General features: G+C 37.7%; 1 protein-coding gene across 1 annotated transcript; it reads right to left on the bottom strand.

Moving 5' to 3' along the window:
• Positions 1–13,311: 13,311 nt before the first annotated feature.
• LOC103122653 (large ribosomal subunit protein eL21-like) lies at positions 13,312–13,870 on the bottom strand. Its single transcript, XM_060183212.1, has one exon. It carries the CDS (start codon positions 13,829–13,831, stop codon positions 13,349–13,351), a length of 483 nt encoding a protein of 160 aa, XP_060039195.1. The 5' UTR covers positions 13,832–13,870; the 3' UTR covers positions 13,312–13,348.
• Positions 13,871–16,804: the final 2,934 nt, after the last annotated feature.

Here is a 16,804-nt window from a genome sequence, read left to right as displayed (position 1 = left end):
AGAAAGAAAAGGTCTCACCAGCATTGCAAATGCTGCTTTGACACCAACCTAACTTCCCTGTGCATACAACCTCACCAGTGTGTCTTGGGGCCCCACTTCTCCAGAGCCTTGCCCCACTAGAGAAAGATAGAGACAGGCTGTGTGTATGGATACCCATATCCAATGGAGAAGCAATTACAGAATCCAGACCTTCCACCTTCTGCACCCCATAATGACCCTGAGTCCATACTACCAAAGGGATAAAAAATAGGAAAGATATCAAGGAAGGGGATGGGCTATAGAGTTCTGATGGTGGGAATTATGTGGAATTGTACCCCTCTTATCCTATGGTCTTATCAATATTTTTATCTTATAAAGAAAGAAAAAAGTTATGGGATATTCAATGGAAGTTGGGGCACAGAACTCTAATGGTGAATGTATTATGGAACTGTACACTGTAATCTTATAGTCTTGTGACCCACTATTAACTGCAAATAAATAATAAAAAATGAGAAAGAGGTTATTTCTTTTGTTTAATATTTATTTATTTATTCCCTTTAGTTGCCCTTGCTGTTTTATTGTTGTTGTTGTTATTGATGTCTTTGTTGTTGGATAGGACAGAGAGAAATGGAGATAGTAGGGGAAAACAGAGAGGGGGAGAGAAAGATAGACCCCTGCAGACCTGCTTCACTGACAATGAAGTGACTCCCCTGTATGTGGGGAGCCGGGGCCTCGAACCGGGATCCTTACGCAGGTCCTTGCACTTTGTACCACCTGCGCTTAACCCGGTGCGCTACCTCCCAACTCTTTATTCTTTAAAGAATAAAAAAAATGTAGATATAGGAAAGTTTGCTATATATATGTGAGGCCACATGATGATGAAACAAACACATAGATATATATATATACATGGAGGGTTTTTATGACTATAAATTCCAAAGAAAAATAGGGTGAACTAGGGATATAAATCCAGTGTCAAAGAACCTTGGGAACCTGGGAGCAAAGAAGATTTTGAACGAGATGTAAGAATTGACTTCATCTTTACTCTTGGAATAAAAATGTGAAGATAGGGAGGACAAAAAAAATACCTGAATGACACTACGCTCCCCTTATCAACTTTACTCTTCTAGGAAAGAAGAAGAAGAAGGAGAAGGAGAAGGAGAAGGAGAAGGAGAAGGAGAAGGAGAAGGAGAAGGAGAAGGAGAAGGAGAAGGAGAAGGAGAAGGAGAAGGAGAAGGAGGAGGAAAGAACAGGGATTGCTCCCTTACTAAGGAAAAAAATAAGGCAAGGACAAGAGATTCTCAAGTTCTATGACCTTCGTTATCCTCAAAACTGCAATATTTAAGTAACATTAACAGACCTCCTGAGATCCGGAAGGTCTCCATAGAATTAGTTCCCCACACCAAGTGACGATTACTGCAAGAGCCTACTCTGAGCATATGAGAAAAGCTTATTTGAGCTTTTGAACAGCTGATCCAATACTACCATGGATTATTTTTGAAATAAGAGAATGGAACAAAAAACTGACATCGTTCATTTTTATTGCCTAAAAAATGCTGAGCTATTTCTATCTCTTGCTATTTTTATTAATAGTTTTAATTAAATACTTCACTTTAATAAGGATATCACCAAGTCTCATTCTAATAACAGACAGAACATTGTATAAATAGATTTTGTGTTTACTTACAGAAAAATTCTACCTCTGAAGGAGTTGGAGATAAAATCATATCACTCCAAAAATATATCTTTGTCAAAAGGTTGATTATATAAGCAAACACCTGGAAGCAAAATTATTATCTTTGAAAGACAAAGAACCCTCCTTTGGAAGAACTAATCAATGCAGAACACAAACTAACACAAAAAGAGAAAGATAGGAGTGGGGTGGAGGGCCTTAGGGATCCTGGTGTATTACAGTAGAAATAAACCCAAGTTGGATATAAGAATGTTTTGCAGACACCTATAACAGTGAGATCAAAAACTGTACCCATGTGCAAATAATTATACTCTAAATTACTAAAACCTCAATAGAATAGTTAAAATAAAATGAAAAAATAATAAAGACAAACATAAATCCAAATACTTTTGTCTCATTGTGCTTTTTTTTTTTTTTTGCATCTTTCCTAACTAACTCTCTCTCCCTTTCTTCTTCCCAAATTACCCTGCTTTTGCTAAACTAATTGGTGTCTAAGGCTACATAGCAACTTGGAATTTCCAGGTTGTCCTCAAAAGTAGAGGAGGTATATATGTTATTAATAAATTATATTTTCTCCTATTATTATTCAATATATCATTTTCTGAAGAATCTGACAAGATGTTGAGAATGATTTTTCTGTATTTTGAAAATTCCTTAATTTGGATCTTAGAAATTATTACAATTCTATTTTTATTGCATAGTTGGAGCAGATATTGTATATTTGTTTTTAATTACATATTTTATCTTTACACAAATATTGAGTAAATTACAGTGATTTTCCTTTTCAGTTTGGATTCCTTTCCTGTTTTATAAGTGTTAATCACTATTCTCTTGACAAATAGGTAAAATTTTAACAGTCTGGAGATACCTGTGTTGGTGTCAAGCTGTTACTCAACAGTTAAGCATTCAGCTCTTCTTAATTAAAAGAAAAAGTGGTTTATCTCAAGAAATAGAGTAGTTCAATGTTCACACTAAGTATCAACCTTTTAATATAACAGACTTGATATCACCTTATTATTTTATTAAAATAGAATAACTAATTAGCTTGTATCTTCTAAAACAAAGCTATTAAGCATTTAAGGCAACATTTTTGTTTATTTTCAATAATTACAAAATACTATTTTCCTGGGAGTCGATGGTAGCACAGCGGGTTAAGCACAGGTGGTGCAAAGCTCAGGGACTGACATAAAGATCCTGGTTCAAGCCCCCAGCTCCCCACCTGCAGGGGAGTCACTTTACAAGTGGTGAAGTAGGTCTGCAGGTGTCTATCTTTCTCTCTTCCTCTCTGTCTTCCCCTCCTCTCTTCATTTCTCTTTGTCCTGTCCAACAATGACAACATCAATAACAACAATAATAATTACAACAATAAAAACAATGGCAAAAGGGAATAAATATTTTAAAAAATTATATTAAAAAGTGTTATTTTCCTATCAGTGTAGACATAAAAAAATTGAGTACTCATAATGTACCAATATTTTAAACATTTCATTTTTTCTTATTATCACTGTGAGTTTCATTTGATGTTATGGAATATGTTTACCTTTACATAGATTGCTTATATCTTTATTAAAATCATAGAAATCTGGTTCTAAGATTTTATTATGCCATACTACCTAAACTTAATTACATATAGAGCAAAGTGACTCGTATACTCTGGTGAAAATGTTCTTCACTTTTCTTGACATCAGCATGGTGAAAATGAATCTCTTTTTCCTAAGTGTTTTTGTTTACAACACCTGTTTAATCATATTTTATCATGAAAAGCAGGGCGGAAAGTTCATTCTTCAGACATGAATATAAAAAATTAACAGTGGCCACATTCTAGAACAAATAAAGATCCCTGTTGATGAGTGGGATCATCCCATACTCATCTTTATCTTTCTGACTTAGTTCACTTAACATAATTCCTTCTAGCTCTGTCCAAGATGGGTCAGAGAAGGTGGGTTCATTGTTCTTGATAGATCCCACTCATCAACAGAAGCTGACTAAGAAGATCTGAAAGGGAAACTAAAAGCAGGACCTGATCAAATTGTAAGTAGGGCACCAAAGTAAAAACCCAGTGGTGAGGGGTAGGCATGTAGCTTCCTGGGCCAGTGGGGGGTGGGAGTGGGCGGGAGGGATGGGTCACAGTCCTTTGGTGGTGGGAATGGTGTTTATGTACACTCCTAGCAAAATGTAGACATATAAATCAGTAGCTAATTAATATGAGGGGGAAATCAACTGTATGTCTCAAAGTTTCTCAAAAGACAAACTGAATCTTTTTTATATATAGGCTATGTATTTGATATGCGGACTCTCTCAAAAGCCTAGACCAAGTAGATTAGAAGCTTCCAATAGCACAGCTATATACAAGATACTGGGTACTGTCCAGCAAACCATAACAAAGGGACTTTTCAAAGTTAACCCAATTAACAAATAATGTGATGATAATATTAACTATTGAGTGTCTTTTTGAACCCTAAGACAGCAGGAACCTCACATCTTCACTATAGAGCCCCTACTTCCCCCAGTCCTGGAACCCTTGGATAGGGCCCACTTTCCCGTATGCATCTCCCAATCCAAACCAAATAACATTGCATCTGCCGATCACAACCTAACCAAAGCAACGATTGCTACCTCAACATGCTTCACCTCAGAATGTATCCAGAGACTTCACGTGTGGAATGACAACCCTTCAGCTTCATTACTCGGGTGAGACCTTTCCTTTAATAGTACACTCTAATTTCATCTCAGGTAGTTCACTTTCTAACAAAGTCCCATAACCTAGATATACACCAGTTTCTATGAGAGAGAGCTTATGTGCACACGTATCCATAAACTACTGCAAAATATATACCTGAAAGCAGGACTACACTAGAGTTTGCAGTGAGTACCTCCCTAACACTTCCTCTCCACTATTCCAAGCTTGGGATCCATGATTGCTCAACAAATTGTTTGGCTTCATATGTTAACTCTCTTTTCAATCACCAGGTGCCAGATGCCACCAGGATGCTGGCTAGGCTTCCCTGGATTGAAGACCCCACCAATGTGTCCTGGAGCTCAGCTTCCCCAGAGTCACACCCTACTAGGGAAAGAGAGAGGCAGACTGGGGGTATGGACCGACCAGTCAACGCCCATGTTCAGCGGGGAAGCAATTACAGAAGCCAGACCTTCTACCTTCTGCAACCCTCAACGACCCTGGGTCCATGCTCCCAGAGGGATAGAGAATGGGAAGGCTACCATGGGAGGGGGTGGGTTATGGGGATTGGGTGTTGGGAATTGTGTGGAGTTGTACCCCTCCTACCTTATGCTTTTGTTCACTAATCCTTTCTTAAATAAAAAAATAAAAAATAAAAAATAAAAAAATAAAATAAATAAAACAAATAAAGATCCCTAACAAAATAATTTGATGGAGTAGCTCTTTGAAGCAATATATTTTTCCCTTATTATTTCCGACAAAACAGAAAACCATAATTCATAAAATATAACATTATATACTTTATATATTGATATAGTAAATATATATTCATAGATATAGAAACCATTAAGATAGCAAACTGGTTCTCAGATTATTTGGAAAGCTGAATATTAATAAGCAAGCAATGGGGATCATAGCATGCTACCTAAATTATGGCAAACGGTATTATTGAACATTTTAAGTTAAAAGAGTTTGAGAAAACAGCAAAAGCAAGATTGTCACCATTGCTTTTATTTTTCCCAGCTCCTTAAAAGTAGGTCATCTCTAATGGGCCCTTCTCTGCACCACTACTGGTCACTGTCATCAGGAACGCCACCATAAGCCATTTTGTGGGCCCTCTCATGACCTTACCCACATCATAAAGCAGAGATGATAGGGAATGCCCCAGTCTCCAAAGGGAGGTTGGAGGGAGTATCCTGCCCTGCCACTCAAGGAAAACTGGTCTTGAAATGAGTGTAGCCTGCAATGTTCCAGCTGTGACCATGAGCTGTGATCTCAGACCAACAGGAAGTTGGAGGTTACACAGGCTCTGGTGCTAAATATAAAATATATATGGGCCTTGGGTCAGGTTTTCAAGAACAGGAGGTTCTCACTGCCCTAACCCAACTTTCTAGCCTTTTCTCTACGCTGACACCATTTTCTCAGGCAATATTTATTTTTAGGCTTAAGTTTTCTTTTATTCCTCCAAGGTTTGTATTTCATATATATATTTTTAATTATTTATTTATTTATTTATAAAATGGAAATATTGACAAGACCATAGGATAAGAGGGGCACATTTCTACACAATTCCTATTACCAGAACTCTGTATCCCATCCCCTCCCTTGATAGCTTTCCTGTTCTTTATCCTTCTCGGAGTATGGACTCAGGGTCATTATGGCGTGTAGAATGTGGAAGATCTGACTTCTATAATTGCTTCTCCACTGAACGTGGGCATTGACAGGTCGATCCATACTTCCAGCTTGTCTCTTTCCCTAGTTGAACAGGGCTCTGGGGAGGTGGGGTTCCAGGACACTTTGGTGTGATTATCAGACAATATTTTTATCCAACTTCAGGCTAGCTATCAAACACAAGCAAAACAACAATTAAAAAAAAACATAGTACTGGAAGTGATTATGTTTGGTTCACCCCAAAACTATTGTGCCTTTAAGCAAATCATAGAATGCTCTGCAACCAGGCTGATGTCAGTGGAGTGCTGTGTCCAACTTCCTATAGTTGGCTAGTATACTGCATTACAACAGTATCATACTACATGGGACATATAAGTCTGTGCCTCTCAAATCATCCCCTAAACTATGGTGACTTTTCATTTTGTGTACACATTTTTTAATCTGGAAATGGTTAGATTTACTCTTTTAATTTAATATGATTTTAATGATTTAATAATTGTTTACAAGATTATAATACTGCAAGGATATAATTATAAACTGTACCCACCATCAAAATTATGTGCATCATCCCCCATAACCACCATATACCTCACAAAGACAGATTGTTGCTTCTCCTCCTTAAATTTGTCCTTCTCCTTCCCTTCCTCCATTCCTCTTCTCCTTCTCTTTCTCCTTCTCCTTCTTCCTTTTTTGCAAGTTCATGTATATCAATTAGCTATAATTCCACATATAAGCAAAATCATCACGTAGTTATCTTTTACCTCCTTATGTACTTTACTAAGCATAATCACTTCCAGTACTATGGTTTTTTTTAAAATTTTTATTTATAAAAAGGAAATACTCAGCCACACATCTGTTGTTGAGCACCTGGGTTGCTTCCAGGTTTTAGCTATTACAAATTGTGCTACTATGAACATAGGAGTACACATATCTATTTGGTTGGGAATTAATACAGTCCAGGGCCCTAGTCGGGGAATTCTGAGATTCCCAAACAGACATGATGGACCTAGACCTTGAATAAATCTCTCTTTCCATTGTTACTGTTCATCTATATCAGGAATAACAAAACAGACCCCTTTGTGGACCCCCATAGGTCCTTGCCTTCAACTTGGATCAACAACGGTAGAGAACGTCCCATCCTCTGAAGGGAGGCTGGACAACATACTCTATGCTACACCTGAGATAGATGGGTCAATATTGGGGCAGTTTGAAATGTTCCTACTCATGACCACATAACGTGAGTATCTACAGGGATGCAGAGGTCACATAGGCTCCTAAGCTGAACATGGGTCCCAGATGACATCAAAGCAATGGGGTTTACAGTGAACAATATTTATACACCTTTCCCATATTTGGGAGCTACTTTCTTCCCAGATCCAGCGTTCTGGTCCTTTTTCCACCATGACACCATCTCCCCAGACAATAACTAGGATCCACCTGCATATCAGATTTCAGGCTCAGGGAAAAAAATTAGTATAACCACAGGCCCTTTGGAATATAACTAAAATATGCCTACTAGCTATCTACAGAATAGAGATCCCTCCCAACTCTTCATCTGTACTACTCCCGTCTTTAGGTTCATGATTAGTCAACAACTTGTTTGGCTTTATATGCTAACTCTCTATTCAGCCACCAGGTTCCAGATGCTAGCATGATGTCAACCAGACTTCCCTGGACAGACAACCCCACCAATGTGTCCTGGAGCTCTGATTCCCCAGAACCCCGCCCCACTAGGGAAAGAGAGGCAGGCTGGGAGTATGGATCAACCTGTTAATGACCATGTTCAGCGGGGAAGTAATTACAGAAGCCAGACCTTTCACCTTCTGCATCCCACAATGACCTTGGGACCATACTCCCAGAGGGTTAAAGAGTAGGAAAGCTATTAAGGGAGGGCATGGTATACGGAGTTCTGGTGGTGTGAATTGTGTGGAGTTGTACCCCTCTTATCCTATGGTTTTGTCAGTGTTTCCTTTTTATAAATAAATAATAAAAATAAAAATAAATTTATAGAAAGGAAACACTAGCAAAACCATAGGATAAAAGAGAAGGGTAAAACTCCACACAAGTCCTACCACCAGAACTCCGTATCCCATCCCATCCCCTGTTAGCGTCCCTATTCTTTATCCCTCTGGGAGTATAGACCCAGGTCATTATGGGGTGCAGAAGACGGTTGCTTTTCAAGTGCTTAGGAAGTGCTTCATTAAAGAGTTTGGCTTCTATTCTGAGTGGAAAATCCTCAATCTGATACTTCTCTAAGTATGTTCTTCCAGGAGTCTCTGGCATTTCCCCTAAATTTTTGTTATTTTATTTTCTAATTTTATCTATTTATTTTGGATAGAAACAAAGAGAAATTGAAATAGAAGCAGAAGACAGTGAGGGAAAGAATGAGGCATGGGCAGCATTGTTTCATGGCTTGTGAAGCTTCCTCCTTGAGGTGGGGATCAAAGGTGTGAACCTGGCTCCTAACATTGTAATGAGTATATTATACTAGACCTGCTACTGTATGGCCCTCCCCTAAGAATTTTTAATACTGTGTGTTCTATTTCAAAATTGCTGATTCATTATTTGCGGCCTCTTAAAAAAAGATTAATGAAGAAAAATGGGTATGTTACCTTGCTGAATTCATGGTGAATTTAGATGGAAATATTCTAGCTTTATGAGAAAAGAACAATTACACAAATGCTTTGCTTGGGGGACCATGTGAACTAAATACTTTTATACATGAGTCATGGCATTTTTTCCCTTTTCTAGGAAAGTTAAGCTGATTTGCAAAAAAAAAAAAATTCTACTTGAAGAGTTTAATATGAATATATTAGTCCTGCTAAGCTGCTTCAAATTCTGTCACATATTTCTGTAAATCAACACTGCAGGAGACTTCTTTTAATGGTCTTTTAAAACATTGCCAAACTTTTTCAATATTAACTTTAAGATACTTGTAGCTATTTTGTTCTTTTTCAGAATTCATTCAAAAGCAGACGTTTTATTTCTAAACACCTTCAAAATAAGTTTCAGATCTTTCTTTTAAAATATTGCAAGTTTGGCAAGAAATTAAAATGACAAGAATATAGATGATGTTTCTTATTTTCATATTGTCAGTGTTTCTTTGCTCTTTGAAAAACTAGAATGTTTACTGGGTTTCTTTTTTCAAATAAAGTGCTATGTGTTTTAAAGTAACAAGAACAGGAAATATAATAGATTCTAACGTAAGGACATAGGGTCAGATTATCAGAAAGTTGGCAGAAGTTGTCTTGCAAATCATAGTTTCTCCCAATAAAGTGATTTGAAAAAAAATAATAGTGATACCATATGTCTATAAAGGAAGGCTTCAGAAAATTTAGAGGCAAAGAAACAATTTCTTTGGTCCAGCAGGATAAATGGCAAGTTCCCCATCAAATTTAAGGGCCAAAGTGCTAGAAAATTGGTTTGATGAGATCAGAGAATATCTTCACATGTTATCTGTAAACTGATTTTTGTGGGATAACTGACACTGGAAAGATAGTGGAGCTATCTCTAAAGTTTTATATAGTGTCTAGGGGAATACTTTAAATGACAGAGTGCAGGACTTTCATATCTAAGGCTGTTTAAACTATCTCATATAAAAAAGTATTTTATAAAAAAAGAATTCATTTATAAAAAAAGAATAGCCAAAACCTGGAAGCAATCCAGGTGTCCAACAACAGATGAGTGGCTGAGCAAGTTGTGGTATATATACACAATGGAATACTACTCAGCTGTAAAAAATGGTGACTTCACCGTTTTCAGCCGATCTTGGATGGACCTTGAAAAAATCATGTTGAGTGAAATAAGTCAGAAACAGTAGGATGAATACGGGATGATCTCACTCTCAGGCCGAAGCTGAAAAACAAGACTAGAAAAGAAAACACAAGTCGAACCTGAAATGGAATTGGAGTATTACACCAAAGTAAAAGACTCTGGGGTGGGTGGGTGGGTGGGTGGGGAGAATACAGGTCCATGAAAAATGATGAATGAAATATTGTTAAATGGGTATCTGGGGAATGTTATGCATGTAAAAAAAAAAAAAAAAGAAGTAGAAACGCAAAGCAGAAATTGACTGAGTTTGGAGTATGGCACCAAAGTAAGAAAGCAGAAGTACACTAGAGTTTGCAGTGAGTACCTCCCTAATACTTCCTCTCCACTTTTCCAAGCTTTGGGTCCATGATTGCTCAACAATTTGTTTGGCTTTGTATGTTAACTCTCTTTTCAGTCACCAGATTCCAGGTGTCATCAGGATGCCGGCCAGACTTCCCTGGATTGAAGACCCCACCAATGTGTCCTGGAGCTCAGCTTCCCCAGAGACCCACCCTACTAGGGAAAGAGAGAGGCAGACTGGGAGTATGGACCGACCAGTCAACGCCCATGTTCAGCGGGGAAGCAATTACAGAAGCCAGACCTTCTACCTTCTGCAACCCACAATGACACTGGGTCCATGCTCCCAGAGGGATAGAGAATGGGAAAGCTATCCGGGGAGGGGGTGGGATATGGAGATTGGGCGGTGGGAATTGTGTGGGGTTGTACCCCTCCTACCCTATGGTTTTGTTAATTAATCCTTTCTTAAATAAAAAAGAAAAAAAAATAATAATAAAAAAAAAGAATTCACATATTGTAAAAATAAGTAGGTATATAAGTGATAAAACTTTATGTAGTCCATTCAACAAATAAGAGTCTTTAAAAAGAAGTGATCACTGAGTCACAAAAAAACCAAAGATTATTTTGTAATTCAAGAAGGAACAAAGACTAGAAGGAAAAGATAGAGGCAGAAACTGTGGAACCAGTAGATAATTTTTACTAAAATAGAAAAAATATAAGAAATGATGAATTTAGTATTAGAACAATACATGAAAAACAACAGAAACATACATGAATATTTTATACTAAAATATTTATTTTTTAATATTTATTTATTTTCCCTTTTGTTGCCCTTGTTGTTTTTCATTGTTGTAGTTCTTGTTGTTATTGATGTCGTCGTTGCTAGGATAGAGAGAAATGGAGATAGGAGGGGAAGACAGAGAGGAGGAGAGAAAGACACCTGCAGACCTGCTTCACCGCCTGTGAAGTGACTCCCCTGTAGATGGGGAGCCAGAGGCTAGAACCAGGATCCTTAAGCCGGCCCTCACGCTTTGCGCGGCATGTGCTTAACCCGCTGTGCTACAGCCCGACTCCCTAAAATATTTATTTCTTAACTGTCATTTATTTTATTTTAAATTGATATCTATTGAGGAAATGTTCAAAACTGTTGTTGTTCCAGGGTTGATATTAGGCCAAAATATGTTTAACTATTATTTAATTTTGCATGAGTATCATATATATATGATGTTTATGAAATAGTACTATATGTCTTATTATACTCTATGTGAGGGAAAATCAATGCACTATTTGATTGAGATTCAGTAAATCATACAGTCACTTGTCGTTTCACTCAGTGTATTTTTTAAGGTGTTTTATTATTATTATTATCTTTATTTTTATTCATGTATTGGATTAATAGGTAGAGATGTTCATCACTACTGGATAGAGACAGTCAGAAATCGAGGGGGAAGGGTGAGATAGAGAGGAAGAGAGACAGAAAGACACCTACAGCACTGCTTCACTGCCCGCAAAGCTTTCCCCTTGCAAGTGGAGACTGGGAGCTCAAACCCAGGTCTTTGTACATGGTAACATGTGTGCTCAACCATGTGTACAACCACCCAGTCCCTCAAGGTACTTTTTAATATGTTTTCAATAAAGATTAAAAAACTATACTCTCTTCCATTGTTTTCAGCAACAGAATGAGATTCAACAACTAATAAGCAAATATGTTCCAGCCACTTACTGCTACCTGGTACTTTGCATCTCACAGCATTTTAATTACCATAACAATTCTAAGTAGTAGATACTGTTATCTTCACTACTTTGCAGATTAGGAGATTCAGACTGAGAGATGTTAAGTGATTTGTTCAAGGTCAAACAACTAAATTATAGCATCAAAACAAAATTTAGTAAAATCATTTAGACATATGGAAAATATATATTTCAAAAATAGCAGTTTTCATATCAGATTTGAGTTATGGTTAAGTTGTTAATTAAGGAAAGATTATAAAGCTAGATTGGACACCCTAATGTTATTTGCTGGAATTTTAGACACAATTATGCTGCTATTTAAATTTTACTTAAGCCCTCTTAAGGGCTTAACAGTTAATTATACTTTAATTTGTTCTTCTTAATTGCATCAGAGTTTTGTTCACTAGTTTTATTTCCTGAATTCAAGGTGACCAGACTAACTAGGAAAGAGTTGATGAATTTTATACTTACTGGGAGAGAAAATATACACATGTACAAATGCTATGCATTTAAATAGCAACATTCTCATGTATTTTTAAGTACACTAGAGAAAATGCACTGAATTCACAAGTGCAAACTAAAAATTAGCCAATCATTTTACTTACAGTAGAAGACACAATCAGTTTGCACACATTACTCACTGACTCTTCTGTTGATAACAGGATTCTGGACTCCTAGTGAAAATCTATTCAATTTTAACTTATGTCTGCAATTCATTCTGGAAGGTAAAAAATATTTTTGATTGTTTGGATCAGTGTTTGTAAAGTGTTGTTAAACACCTTACTTACTTAAAAGACAATTTAAAAAATACAATCATGAAAGGACTGGCAGTGGCTTGCCTGTTAGATTGCACAGTCTACCATGCACTATGGCCTAGAGTCAAGTCCCCAGTCCCCACCTGAATAGGGGTGGTATTGCAAGTGGTGGAAAGTGCTACACATATCTTTCTTTCTTTCTGTATCTCTGTTTCTCTCCTTTATCAAAAGTAGAGAAAAGGAAAAAAAATGACTGACAGCAATAATGGAGTAGTACAGAAACAGAACCCCAATGAAACCATGGTGACAAAAATACTAGTAATGGGAGTTGGGCAGTAGCGCAGTGGGTTAAGCACAGGTGGAGCAAAGTGCAAGGACCGTAAGGATCCTGGTTTGAGCCTCCAGCTCCCCAACTGCAGGGGAGTTGCTTCACAAGCGGTGAAACAAGTCTGCAGGTGTTTATCTTTCTCTCCCCCTCTCTGTCTTCCCCTCCTCTCTCCATTTCTCTTTGTCCTAACAATGATGACAACAACAATAATAATAACTACAACAACAATAAAAAATTTTTAAAAATACTAGTAACAGATAACACCAGTAATTATATTTAATTGAAAAACATCATTTGAGTTTTCAGACATCTATAGTGTGCCCAATAAATTGAATGCTAAGAAATCTGGGGGTAGATGCAGTTCTTTTTTTTTATAGTTCTGATATTTTATTAAGTTTTTATATTGATCATGCCATGAATTCATAGGGAATGGGTTCCAGCAGCTCTGGTTCCTTTCCATTGGTTCTCACAAAGTGTGCTTCTCTGAGTAGAGCAGGCTGGCGCTTCAGTTGAACCCAAGTCCCCTTCTCTTTGGCTTCCTTTTTTTTCTGATCATTTTCCTTCACACGTTTCAAGAAGCTGTCTCTGCTTTTAGAGTGCTTAATATGCTCAATACGAACATTAATTCTCTTGACAAGAATCTTGCCCTTTACTTGTTTGTTTACAACTATACCAACCGCATGCTGGGTAACATTGTAGACTCTTCCAGTTTTGCCATGGTAACATTTGTGGGGCATTCCTTTTTGAATAGTGCCCATTCCCTTTATATCTACAATAGCACCTTTCTTATAGATCCGCATATATGTGGCCAAAGGAACAACTCCATGTTTTCTAAAAGGCCTAGAGAACATATAGCGTGTTCCTCTCCTCTTTCCCTTTGTGTTAGTCATTTTGGCGATTTACTGGAAGATGGATGCTCCGGCCGAAAGGCAAGATGCAGTTCTTAATACTTCATGTACCTACAAACCTGACCAAATTAGTTCTACTTAGTAGAATAGACAAAGCCTCAGATGCCTCATATGAGAATATTTAGAATCTACAATGCAAATCAGTCTGAAAGACAAATAATTATCAAGGACTGGAGTTCATCATAGTGATATACCCATGACAATAAGCAATATGTAAAGTGTAGCTATTTTTATTAGTATAGGTATAAAGGGTCTGCAAATATTATTTATTTCTACTGTGTGTGTCTAAGCTTTGTTAAACAATTTATAGTCTTTCATCTACTTTAAATTAAACAGTAAATCTGTGTTTGCTTTAAACCATGTAGCTTCATGATTCCCATGACAAACTACCATAAGCACTTCTTTAAGCGTTTTTTTAATTCATTTTTTGCAGGTTTTTTTAATCTTTATTTATTTCCTTTTTGTTGAGCTTTTATTATTGTTATTGTTATTGATGTTCTCATTGATGTTGTCATTGTTGGATAGGACAGAGAGAAATGGAGAGAGGAGAGGAAGACAGAGAGGGGGAGAGAAAGTTAGACACCTGCAGATCTGCTTCACCGCCTGTAAAGTGACTCCCCTGCAGGTAGGAAGCTGGGGACTCGAACCTGGATCCTTATGGCGGTCCTTATGCTTTGAGCCACATGCGCTTAACCTATTGTACTAACGCTGGACTCACCATAAACACTTTTATTACACAACACCTGAGCTTAGGAGAGGCAGTTCTGCTTATCTTGTTTGAATTTGTTCATAAGGCTAATTTATCTAGAGGTCATGCTATGATTAAGGTAACACCATTCTGTCCCTAGTGTCCCGTTTACTCCAATATAGATAAAATTAGTCTGGAAGCTTTTTTTTTTGTATTTCATTTCTTTATTATTGTTTTCACTTTACTATTATCATGGTTTACTTATTTTTTTAAATTTTTGTTTATAAAAGGAACACTGACAAAAACCATAGGATAAGAGGAGTACAGCTCTACACAATTCCCACCACCAGATCTCTGTATCCCATCCCATTCCCTGATAGCTTTACTATTCTTTAACCCTCTGGGAGTATGGACCCAGGGTCCTGATGGGGTGCAGAAGGTGGATGGTCTGGCTTCTGTAGTTGCTTCCCCACTGAACATGGGAATTGACAGGTCGATCCATAATCCTAGCCTGTCTCTCTCTTTCCCTAGTGGAGCAGGGGTCTGGGGAATCAGAGCTCCAGGACACATTGGTGGGGTCATCTTCCCAGGGAAGTCTAGTTGGCATCATGTTAGCATCTGGAACCTGGTGGCTGAAAGAAGAGTTAACATATAGAGCCAAACAAACTGTTGACTAATCATGAACCTAAAGGCTGAAATACTGCAGATGAAGATTCGAGGTCTCTGCTTTGGAGATAGCTAGTAGGGCTATTTTAATTGTATTCCATAGAGAAAGAGAGAGACAGGTAGGGAATATGGACTGACCTGACAACGACCATGTTCAGCGGAGAAGCAATTAAAGATATCAGATTGTCCACCTTCTGCACCACATAATGACCCTGGGTTCATACTCCTAGAGGGATAAAGAATGGGAAAGCTATCAGGGGAGGGGATGGGATACAGAGTTCTGGTGGTGGGAATTGTGTAGACTTGTATCACTCTTATCCTATGGGTTTTGTCAGTGTTTCCTTTTTATAAATAAAAATTAAAAAAAAAAGAAATTGGAAATTTTGACACCAAATGATATTGCATCTGCTGATCCCAGCCTAATCAAAGCAATGAGTACTACCTCAGCATGCTTCACTTCAGACTGTGTCCAGGAGATGTCAGGCATAGAATGTCAACCTTTCAGCCTCATTACTCTACCCAGGTGAGACCTTTCCTTTCATAGGATTCTCTAATTCCATTTCAGATGATTCACTTCCTAACAAAGTCCCAAAACCTAGATATAGACCAGGTCCCATGAAATAGGGTATATGTACATATGTAGCCATAAATTAGGGCAAAATATATACCTGAAAGCAAAAGTGCACAATAGTCTGCAGTGAATCATTATATGCAGCAAACAAGTAGAAAGACCTAAAAAGATACCATAAAGTACCTAATGAAATAATGTCTACTTATACCTAGATACCCTCACCTACATCCTATTAAACTTCGCTCACTCACTCCAAAGCTAACCTCATCAAAGTAAGGACTACAAAAGTTGAATAAGGGCAAGAGACTGTCATATTTTAATGATGACTCCTTAGTCACTATCAGTCCACCCCATCAGCTGGGGCGCTCGGGGAGTCCTGAGATTCCCAAATAGACATGACAGGCCTAGATCTTGAATAGATCCCTCTCTCCATTGTTACTGGTCATCTCTATCAGGAACAACACAATAGAACCCTTTGTGGGCCCCCATAGGATCTTGTCCTCAGTGGGGATCAACAACCAAAGAGAATGCTCCATCCTCTGAAGGGAGGCTGGCAACATACCTTATGTTCCACCTGAGGAAGATGGGTCCTGAAATTGAGGCAGATTGAAATGTTCCTACTGATGACCACAGAATGTGAGCTCAGATCTAGAGGGATGCAGAAGTCACATAGGCTCCTAAGCTGAATATGAGCCCCAGATCATATCAAATCAATGGGCTTTACAGTCAACAACATTTATATACCTTTCCCATATTTGGGAGCTACTCTCTTCCCTGATATAGATTTCTGGTCCTTTTTCCAGCCATGGTACCATCTCCTCAGACAATAACCTGGATCCATCTGCATATCAGATGTCAGGAACAGGAAAAAGAAAAAAAGAAAGGAAATAAAAGAAAAAAAACTAGTATAGTCATGGGCTCTATGAAATATAACTAAAATAGGACTACTAACTATCTACAAAACAGAGCCCCCCAACTCTTCATATGAACTATTCCAGCCTTTAGGTTCATAATAAATAAGTCAACAATT

This window comes from Erinaceus europaeus, chromosome X, assembly GCF_950295315.1.
Source record: "Erinaceus europaeus chromosome X, mEriEur2.1, whole genome shotgun sequence".
Taxonomy (NCBI): Eukaryota; Metazoa; Chordata; class Mammalia; order Eulipotyphla; family Erinaceidae; genus Erinaceus; species Erinaceus europaeus.
The sequence above is the reverse complement of the archived record's forward strand: the minus strand, read 5'-3'. Positions and strand labels throughout refer to the sequence as shown.

Bases quoted from the DNA above. Each gene is read 5' to 3' on its own strand.
- LOC103122653 (XM_060183212.1), bottom strand. From the start codon at position 13,831: ATGACTAACACAAAGGGAAAGAGGAGAGGAACACGCTATATGTTCTCT.